At 43.5% G+C, this 11,415-nt stretch overlaps 1 protein-coding gene across 1 annotated transcript; it reads left to right on the top strand.

The window, feature by feature from the left end:
- Window positions 1–2,713: 2,713 nt before the first annotated feature.
- On the top strand, window positions 2,714–7,433 carry LOC308638188 (histamine H3 receptor-like; the record flags this gene model as incomplete). Its single annotated transcript, XM_081275330.1, has 3 exons — window positions 2,714–2,975; window positions 3,142–3,308; window positions 6,573–7,433. 3 exons carry the CDS (start codon window positions 2,714–2,716, stop codon window positions 7,431–7,433), a joined length of 1,290 nt encoding a protein of 429 aa, XP_081131456.1.
- Between the last annotated feature and the right edge of the window lie 3,982 nt (window positions 7,434–11,415).

Genomic DNA, 11,415 nt, shown 5'->3' on the forward strand with positions numbered 1-11,415 from the left:
CCTGGCTTTGTCATTGTATCCTCACATGACCCTTTCTCTGTATGCACCTGGAAGGGGCAGTGAAATCTGGTCTCTCCCTCTCTTTTCACAAGGACACCAGGCCTAGCCAATTAGGCCCCCACTCCTAAGACCTGGTTCAACCTTGGTTACTGCTTTAACAAACCCTATCTCCAAATAGTGAGATGGGGGGTTAGAGCTTCAACATAAGAATTTGAAGGTAACATAATTCAGTCCGTAACAAACAAGGATTTGACTCTTCAGGCTGATTCCACCCCCCCCCCCCCGCCCCCAGCCACTCAACAGCTAATGGGGAGGGGGAGTTGTATGCCTGCCAGATTGTGTTTCCCTGTTTTTGTACATACAGACAACAGTGACCATACAGTTTGTGTCCCCTATCTAACCTGCCATCATCTTTCCTGATGAGCAATCTTCAGCTGGAAAGCCTGCCTAGGGAGGACCCTCAATCCCTCTCATAGGGGCCTACCAGCTCTAGCAAGTGTCATTTCACCAGCTCCAAAGGAGAGTGAGCAGTGATTGCTGCTAATTAGCAGCAATTAGCTGTGGCACCAAAGGAAAGTGGGTGTGGGGGGGTCTTTATGGCTAAATGAAGAGGCAATTAGTAGACAAGAAAAGAGATAAATGCTGGCCTGATTCTTACTTCCTCAATCATTGCAGTTGTTTTTCAGTCCTTGAAAGCGTCATTGCCCCATAAGAGCGACAGTTATCTCCTGACAGGCCGACAGTTATCTCCTGACAGGCCGTGTCTCTCAGCATCAGTTGGGAGCTAGAGAAGAGCTCTGTTCTTACAGTCAGAAGATCTTGGTTCCAGCTCTGCTGTGCCTGGATTCCCTGTGTATCCCTGGGTGAGTCTTCTCATTCTCTTATACATCAAACAGGTTCAATGGTTTCAACTAGTTTACTGCATTCCTCAAATGCAGGTTGAAATTCAGTTGAGGATGATGATATAAATGTAAGGACCCAAGTCCAGCATTAAAACTAGCATAAAAAAAACTAGCATAAGATACAACTGACAGTATCAGTATCAGAAAATGAAGGACAAGTTGGATTTTAGTTAAACTTTTTCCTTTACTGAAATGTGTACATGAATGCATGCTGCGGCATGTGGGGGAGCCTGTACATACTGGGCTACGATGTAAAAAGTACTTCCTGCTGTGAGCTGTGGTTCAAAAAGTCGGAGACTTACAGCAATAAATGTTCCCTGAGGGTTATTCCTGCCCTGTGGTCCAAGAATTTGCTTCCTTGAGGTTGGGCTGCGTTTCCCATCACTGGAACAAACTGGTCTACAAGAGGCAAATTATAGGACAATACAACAGCAGACTTCTGAGTTATTTAGTCACATTCTCCCTTCATAGTCCACTTCTCACATACTCCCAAGTCACAGGGAAGAGACAACTGGCAGATTCGGCTCCAATTCAGAGGCAAGAGTGCCAAGATGCAGCCTTTCACCAAGGGACCCCCACCAGGGTCCATTACTCCTCTGGGGAAAGGCTGCTTCCCCACCCCAACCCCAACAAGTCGTCCAAATGGCTCTGACAGTTCTTGCTGAGCCAGTTCTCACAGGAAAAGACTCTCTATGCTAGAGAAGCAAAAGGGAACAAGCAGCTAAGGAAAAAGGAACTCTGGAAAACCCAGAAGTCACTCTATCGACTGTGAAAATTTTTCAAGTGGCTGGTTCAATTATAAATTGCAATTATTTTTCCAGAGGGCAACCTAGTAGATGCACGCTCTTTGTCCCAGTGATTCTGCTTCAATGAATTTCTCCTGAGGAAATTATAGAGCAAAAATACACAAGCAAAACCAATCAAAATGTAGAAACAGCTGCTAGTGGCCCATGAACAGATTAGTCAAAGACTCTCATCCATGCAAGGACAAAAAAAAAAAAAAAAAAGAGAGAGAGAGAGAGAGAGAGAGAGAGAGAGAGAGAGAGAGAGAGAGACTTTAAAGATAATGGTGGTGACCCTTAACCCATATACATGTAGGAAAATGTTCAGATTTATTATTTTCTTGGGAGAAAAATCAGATTATACATTAGGACATCCAAACCCCATTCTTGTTTTTTTTAAATCTTTTTTTTTAATGGTCTGCCTAGTTCTTTGGAAGAAGGGAGGGTTAGAAAATAATTATAAGGGTCGGAAGCCTGGAAAGACATAGATGAAAACGGTCCAAGTGGGCATTTCTGAGAAACTATTGTAAGAAATTTCATTTCAACTTTATGCCTTTCTATATCGTTTGATTTCTTTTTTACAAGTGCAAGCATTACTTTTATGATCGAAATAAAACAAAATTACTACTATTGGGGGAAATGAAATAATAATAACAACTTTGTTCCAGAGACCCCAGGATCGTTGGGTGGCTAAGTAGGGAATCGAGACCTCTTCCCGCCTTCGCTTCCCGGAGCGCGCTCCGGTTGAGGGTCCAGCCTGAGGGTCTCGGGCCCTGGCCGCCTGCCTCTGCTCGGACCCCTCCCCTCTGAGGACCCCCGTTACCCGCCCGATCCCCACCCACTGCTGGGCTCGGACTTCTGCACGGGCTCCCGGCCCCTCTAGCCCCGCCCCGGCTGCGGCTCCCGCGCCTCCTCCCCGCGCACTCTGCTGTCCTGCCGCACTTCCCTAGCCTCCCGCGGGTCCCAGCTGCCGCTCCTGCCCAGCTCCCCCTGGCCTGCCCCCGGCGGCCCCGGACCCTGCGCCACCACATGGAACCCAACGCATCGGGGAATGCTTGCACCCCGGGACTGGGGCCGGGACCCGGGCTGGGCCGGGGGCTACGCCCTGGGCCGCATGCCAACCACTTCTCTGCTCCGGTGACCGCGCTGTTGGCCGCGCTCATGGCGCTACTGGCGCTGGCCACGGTGCTGGGCAACGCGCTGGTCGTGGTGGCCTTCGCTGTGGACCGCAGCCTGCGCTCCCGCAGCAACTTCTTCTTCCTCAACTTGGCCGTCGCGGACTTGCTGGTGGGTGAGTGTGGCCCCAGGGGCTGGAGGTGCCCTGGAGGAGGTAGGAGGTATCCCAGCATTCAGACATCTCCCTGGGGAAGTGGGGCACTGCGGGACACGGAGACAGGGCCAGAACGGGTCGCCAGGCTGTTTTCCCTCGTTCGCCCACCGCCCCGCTTCGCCCACAGGCGGCTTCTGCATCCCACTGTACATCCCCTACATCCTGACCGGAGAGTGGAAGTTCGGGAAGGGACTGTGTAAACTGTGGCTGGTGACCGATTACCTGGTATGCACCGCCTCGGTATTCAACATCGTCCTCATCAGCTACGACAGGTTCATCTCTGTCACCAGGGCGGTAAGTAGCGGGGAGACTTGACCTAGACCTGTGCGAGGTGGGGTGGGATGGTGGCCAGGTGGAGACTGGGTGGTTGGAGTTGCTGAAATGGTGGTCAGGAGAAACCTCCTGCATATCACTTCCATGTGTTCTCAGGACCCCACATATCCAAAAGGAAAAAGAAAAAGAGGCCAAGACAAGATTACAAATACTGTCTTCTGTTTTTAATACTTAAATTTGACAAAGAAGATGCAGTGCAGGGCCCCAGTGGTAGAGCACCTGTAGTTCCAACTGCTTGGAGAGCTGAAGCTGGGGCTGGCCACTTGAATCCAGGAGTTCAAGGTCAGCTTGGGCAACAGAGCAAGATCCAGGCTAACAAACAAACAAAAAACACATACAATTTAATTGCGCCTTTCTCAGGATTTATTTTTATAATCACATGGTATAACATAGATGTGGTTATAGGAATGTTGTCAGAGAATGGGATGCAAATCTTAAGTCCTGTTATGGCACCTTTATCTTTCCTCCCAGTCAGTATCCTCTTTCTGTACATAGACTCACTTTGAGTCAACTCAGGCCCCTGTTCAGCTGTCTGCTCCTCCTTGGTTATCCACTTCAAATAGCAGCGCTGACACTCTCTTCCTTCTTCCCTACTATACTCAGGCTTATCACCACCTGACATTCTATTAGTTCTGTCTCACAAACTAAGTTCCCAGAAGAGTCAGAGCTGTTTCTCAGCCCTGTGTTTCCAAAGCCAGAAACAATACTAGACATATTTGCAGATATAATTCAGCTGAGGCACACAAGCATAATCCCAGTGGCACCAGAGGCTGAGGCAGGAGGATCACAAGTTCAAAGCCAGCCTCAGCAAAAGTGAGGCCCAAAGCAACTCAAGGAGACCCTGTCTTCTAAATAAAATACAAAATAGGGCTGGGGATGTGACTCAGTGGTTGAGTGCCCTGAGTTCAAACCCCAGTACATATCCCCGCCAAAAAAAGTCTGATTAAGTAATCCCAACTGGAGATAAGATCAAAAGTCCAAGTTCAAGGCCCAGTAGAAAAAGGATATGGGTGCTAAAGAGGCTTCTTGCTCTCCCCAGTTAATTGTTAATGACTGTCTCCCCGAGAACAGTGCTAGGTGGAGAGGGTCCATTTGCTTCCGAGTATGGGGCTACCTCAGTGGGTTTTAAGAGCCAACAGCAACAGAATGGGTTCATGTGAGCAATCCACAAGTGTAAATTCACTCATCACAGTGCTAAATATTTAGGCTGACTCAGGAGTCAGGAGAGCTGAGTTCCAATCTTACACTTCCACAATGTGTGACCTTGAGCACATCCTTGTACCTCTAAGAGTCTGTTTTCCCATCAGAAAAGAGGGGTTAAAAGCCATTTGACTCCAATTTCTATGATGGCTAATTCATATGGTCCTTTCCTCCCTGGAAGATAAGTAGAAACTAAAGTTTACCCCCATTTTGCAGATGGGATGATAAGACTCATAAATTAATCGGCAAGGGCAGAGGTGAATATTAAATGAGACAGAAGATAGAAGTGAACAGGAGCTTTCCTTTGATCTAAAAAAAAACTTTTATCTTTTATATAAGTAATCCATGCTCACTATAGAAAAATTAGAACACAGAAACAAGCAAGCTCTGGGCTTCTCAATACCTACAATGCCTCATCGTGGTCTAAGAAATCCACCCTCCATGCTTTCATCCCCTTATCTCCCAGCCCCCCATCTCCAAGTCCTCACTATGGCACCTAGGCAATTTGCTTCATTTATTGCTGTAATTTTCAATCTATTTTTGAATTGAATTGGCTTTGAGGAGGGTTCAGGTGTTGGCATTTTTAAAAAATAGCTTTGGGTGGTTATAAGGCACAGCTGAGAATAAAAACCACTGGCTTTCATGATTGTTCCAGCCCAGCTCTTCCTTGTCTCCCATTCCTACTATTACTTCTTCTGTTCCCACTGTATTTGGCTAAAATAATTTCCTAAGTATAAATATTGCCCAAAGTGGCATTTTCTAACTTTCCAGGAACACATCACTCCCTTGAGATCCTCTCTTGGTAATTAGTTTCCCTTTGCTCTGAGTGCAGGGCTTGTGCATACTACAGGTATAGGAAGTGAAACTGCCTAATAGTATTAAATATTCTGCACTGACCCATATAGAAAGCCAAGTGTTTTGCTCCAGTGACACACTTCAGAAGTGTCTGCAGCGTGGCAGCGCAGTTGGGGGAAAACTTCCATCTCCCAAATCTTCAAAGCACCTTTCATTTCCCCAGTTAGCTCTCACCTTCTCATAACATTTTCTGCAAACCAAAGATCAAAATTTTTTATTTCATGCTCCTGCCTTTGCAGGTATTTTTACACCCAATGATAGTGTTAACTAATATTTAGGGGTTTATTTTAAGCCAGACACTGTTCTAAGAACTTTATCTGAATTATATTCAAGCGCTTGACATGCATTGGGTCATGAAAATCCTATAGTCTAGGGAAAAATACTGCCCGATTTTACATTTGAAGAAACTGAGACACATAGAGGTTAAGTAAGTTGCCTAGAACAAACAGCTCTCCAAGTGACAGCATTTGAATCCAAGTTGGTTGACTCCAGACTCTGCTCTTGGTCATTGGGACATAGAGCCACCTCCAGGAACTGCAGGGGAGACTAAATGGGTCATGAGTAAAAATGTGGAATGAGCCAGGTGGTGCATGCCTGTAATCACAGTGGCTCCAGAGGCAGAGGCAGGATTGCAACTTTGATGCCAGCCTTAGCCATTTAGCAAGATCCTGTCTCAAAATAAAAAATAAAAAGGATACCCCTGGTTTTAATTCCCAGAAAAATACACACACACACACACACACACACACACACACACACACACCCATATATGTATGTCACAAAGTTATGAGATTGTTTAAAAGTTGGAAAAGGAAGTACAATAGCTCAGTTGCAGAGCACTATGAATCCACCAGTGATTTCACTTATAAACATTCTGGAGGGTATTGAAGACATATGTTTCCACATGTGAGAGAGTAATACTAATGTTCAAAGAGACAGACCTTGACCATCTCCCTACGAGGAAAGCTCTTCACCTATTGAAAGGAGGCTACCTGAAGTGGCATAGTACATCTGGAAAGAGTTGGCTGATGCAGAAATAAAACCCCCTTATCCCCCAGACACTGGTCATGTTCACAACTAATCTTCAGCCTCACGACATCTCACTGTACCAGACTGAGTGAGTGAAGCTGCCTCACCACTCCCTCACTGGTCTCTGTTGTTTCCTTCTAGGTGACTTACAGGGCTCAGAAGAGCATGACCAGGAATGCTATCTTCAAGATGGCACTGGTGTGGGTGGCAGCATTCCTCCTCTATGGGCCTGCCATCATCAGCTGGGAGTATGTGGCCAAAAGAAGCATCCTGCCCCGGGGGGAATGCTATGCTGAGTTCTTCTACAATTGGTATTTCCTCATGACGGCCTCCATCATTGAATTCTTCACACCCTTTGTCAGTGTCACTTACTTCAACTTGAGCATCTATATCAACATTCAGAAGCGCAACTCTCTGAGGAATGACTACACTGTCCCCAGCCAAGATGGCTTGGAGATGAACTTCCAGGGGAGAAAAAAGAAACACGTCATATTTTTTGTTAAACCTGCTGAAAGCAGAAGCAAGAAAAGGAAAGACCAGGGCCTCTCTACCAAGCAAAACAGTCTTTCCTTGGATGTGCCTGGGACTCAAGATTTACCACCTCTGCAGTTAGACCTCAGAACCAAAGCAGCACGGGGTCGGCAGAGCCACTACAGACCCAGCATAAGCATCTGCAATGCTGAAAGGCAGGCAGACCTTGCCAACACTGTGGCCAGTCGCCTCCGGCTTTCCCGGGATAAGCGATTGGCCAAGTCATTGGCCATCATTGTGTGTGTATTTGGCCTGTGCTGGGCTCCCTACACTTTGCTCATGATCATCCGAGCAGCCTGTCATGGGACGTGCATCCAGCACTCCCTCTATGAGACATCCTTCTGGCTCCTCTGGCTGAATTCCGCTATCAACCCTATTCTGTACCCACTCTGCCACGTGAGTTTCAGAAAAGCATTCATCAAACTGCTGTGCCCTGGAAAGGCCAAGGTCCACCCTCATATGTACATGTGACAGAAATATCTCTTGTGCCAAAGCCAGGTTACCTAATCCCTACACTCCACGAAGGAGAGGCAACCACAAACACTTTCCTAAGCCACTGCTATCCACTCCACCTGGGTCTTTGCCACAAGGAAACAAGGAATCCATATAACAAGTGAAACAAGTTCCTCCAAATATAATATTTTTAAAATGTTGTTTATGGAATTGTCATCAAGGGCTTTGTTTGGGCGGGGGGTGTTTAGTTTTGCAGTCTCTAACCCAGGGCTTCATGCAAGCCAGGTAAGGCTTTGTTAATTCAAAAATCGCTGTCCCGTAGTGGGATTGTAGCTCAGTGGTAGAGCGCTTGCCTAGCATGTATGAGGCACTGAATTTGAGCTTCAGTACCACATATAAATAAATAAGTAAAACAAAGGTTAAAAAAATTTTGTGTGTGTGTGTGGCACAAATTAAAATTTTAGTTTTATTATTACCAATCTGGATTTTTAAAAAGCAATAGCATACTATTTATGTTTTTGGCATAACAAAATATTATCACTTTTTTCTTTTTAAATTTTAATTTGTTATATATGAGAGCAGAATGCATTACACATATAGAGCACAATTTTTCATATCTCTGGTTGTACTCAAACTACAATTTTTTAAAAAGAAATTTGCTCTCTGGATCAGCAGCATGGGGATTACCTGAGAGTTTGTTAGAATTCTCCAGCTGTGCCCCAGACCCGCTGAATCCCAGAATCTGCATTTTTAACAAGCTCCCTGATTGATCTATATGTTTAATAAAGTTTGAGAAGCATTGATCCTAGGAATGTGTAAAAGGATAAAAATGGTTAAGAAAAAAATGTTTTTGTAATATCTATCTCCTGTGGAGTCATCCTACCTAAGGCTTAAGTTTGTTAATTTTACCAAATTTCCACACACTATCCTATCAATATATTTTACTTGTTGATAAGGCTAACCAGTTTAAATATGCAACTTTTGTTTGTAGTAGTATATAAGAGTATTTCATCACTTTTGTGTATATAAATAAAGACAAGACTTGAAAAAGGATAGAACCTAGTTTTACAAAATATACCAGGTTTCATAGCTTACATTTATAAAAACATACCAGATAAATGCAAATGCAAGAGATTAACTAGGAATATGACTCAGTGGTGGAGTGCTTGTCTAGCATGGACAAAGCCCTGGGTTTGATCCCTAGACCACCACCAAAACAATTTTAATTTAAAAAAAAAAGTTCTCAAATGCTAGATATTATACCTAGTGGCCATGAAGCCTCCAAAGGGTTTGTTTGTTTTGGTACTGGAATTGAACCCAGTGGTGCTTTACCATTGATATATATCCCCAGTTCTTTTAACGTTTCCTCAAACGTGATCCTCCTGCCTCAGCCTTCTGAGCTTCTGGAATTACAGGTGTGAGCCACCATACCCAGCTTCACAGTTTCTTTGTATTTGTACTTGGTTCTTTCTGATGTGTGAAAATGGATTTAAGTTACAACCTAATGCTTAGTCATAGGAAGACATTTCTGGCCTTAAGCTAATTAAACACTGTAATATGTGGTAAAACAGTCTCTCTAGAGATTTTGGAAGCATTGGCCCAGTTTTCTTGGTACACTGCAGGTAAAACAGAGAAGTGAACAGCAATACAAGATCTAGACCACCCCACTTCCAGACGACTTGTTTTAAATTAACACAAGCTGGGAAGCTTGTCTTTAACATAGGTAACTGAAGTGTGCAGCAAATGTGTAGATAGTGGCACCTGAAACGTGGTCTGCTGTCCATTCCCAGGGCACCCCCATAGGGCCAACCCTAGCAAACAGGAAGGCCTCCTTCTCCAGAGATTTCTCCACCCAGAACCTTTCATGGACAATATGTAGTCTGGAATTCCCATCATTAAAGAAAATTTTGTTGAAAAATCCTTTCAAATCAATTCTGCTTCATATAATTACCTTAGGTTCGCAGAGATAGCAAATGTAATGGAAAACCCCTACAAAATCAAGTTAAATCCCCTCCCATTGCCTATGATAGTTAGCTTATTCCTTATGGTCTCTCATATTTCTCAGTGGCTCTGAGAATTGCACATTAACTGATCTACAACTGCTCACCATTCTTCAAATTATTCTACCATGCCTCATCAAGTTAAATGCCTCCTTCCCTCCTCTTTTAGTCTTTTGGATAAGCTTACAATCTATGCAAAGTCATTAATGGCCAGAGTTGTGTTACAGTTCACTCACCTAATGGCCACCAGTCTCAGGGCTTGGGGAACAACCAGAAACACGAATTTCCATGTAAAGAAGCAATTGCTAATCAGGCACAGTGGCACACATATGTAATCCCAGCACCTGGGGAGGCTGAGGCGGGAGGATCTCAGCAATTTGGTGAGACTGTGTCTCTAAATAAATAAAGAAAAAGGCTGGGGATGTGGCTCAGTGGTTAAGTGTCCCTGGGTTCAATCCCAGTTACAAAAAAAAAAAAAAAAGCAAGACTTTTTGCTTAGACTATAATCATTGGTTTGCTGACTGGAGACAGGAAAAGGAGGTCAGGAAAGTGCTGTCACAAGAGGCATTGCTCATCCATTCATATCCTCTTCCTAGATGTGGCCTCTTGTGACTATCTCCTCATCTTGGGGATTTAATGCCATTCAGCACCAGTTCTCCTCTATTCTGTACTTCTTTCTATCCATCTGCAAAGGATTTTCCCCACATCCATTAAGGACAGGTATTTTTTTATGTAAGATGTAGTAAATATTATTAGAAAAGGGAGAAAGACATAAAATAGCAAGGTGTGGTAATACACACCCACTTCTAATTCCAGCTACCCAGGAGACTGAGACAGGAGGATTCCAAGTTTGAGGCCAGCCCAAGCAACTTAGCAAGACCCTGTCTCAAGGAAAAAAAAAAAAAAAAAAAAAAAAAAAAAAAAGATGGCTTATGTTGGCTGAGGATGTAGCTCAAGGATGGAGCACTTGCCCAGCATATGCAAGGCCCCCTGGGTTTAAACCCATAGTGCCAGAAATAAAAATTAAAAACACAAACTTTTTATACTTACACTCTACAGAGAGAAAATCATCAAAGAGCTATAAGTTTTTAAATGTCTATTCAATTTTTCAATATTAATCTCATTGTGCATAGGCAACTTCTATGGGTTACTCTTTTAAATGCCTGGCTCTAGCTATTATAAACAGGACTGGAAGTTGGGCATTCACTTCACGAGAGGCAATGGGAAGTCCATACAACCCTCTCCAGAACTTACCCAACCCCCAAGTCCTTCTTCAGTGCTATTCTGTCACTATGAATCTGTCTTCATACCAGACTAAAATTGTTTAATCTGTAGACCATATCATGTTCACCCTTAAATTCAGTGCCTAACTATATCTGGCATATGGTAGGTATTTCATTTTTTTAAATAAAGAAACGTATAAATTAAAAATATTATCAATGCTTTGGTTTTTTTTTTCCTTCTTTAAATCTGGTCTCTTTATGTCAACCCAGAAAAATCAAAGTTTATACCCTATACTGACATTATTTTAACTTTGTCCCATCTTTTCCAACTGAGTTCAAATTCAGGTATTGAATTATGTCTGTTTTACCTTTCCAGATACATTACAATGAAGATACAAGTAAAATGGACACATCTATCCCTAATTCACAGTCCCTATTATACAGTGTTAATTAATTTACAGTATGCAATGTAATTAATACTACAATTTAACACTGTAAATTAACACTGCAAATAACAGAAAAGGTTTGCTGGACCTAGATGTACTACAGGAAGGCTTAACATAGTTAACTTCTAATTTTATAATTTAGTACACATTTGTTCTGATTTGTAAAATCAAACAAGTTCTAAACATCTGGCAATGGGAGGGCAGATGGTAAGGTGTTGAATGTTGTGGTAAGTTGAAAATCTTTATCAATTAATTGCAATGTCTCCCTTTAAGAGGTGGAACTTAATTCCCTTTATCCTCTAGTATTGCCTTAATGGCCTTCATAAGGCAA

This window comes from Spermophilus citellus, assembly GCF_964194105.1.
Source record: "Spermophilus citellus genome assembly, chromosome: 18".
NCBI lineage: Eukaryota > Metazoa > Chordata > Mammalia > Rodentia > Sciuridae > Spermophilus > Spermophilus citellus.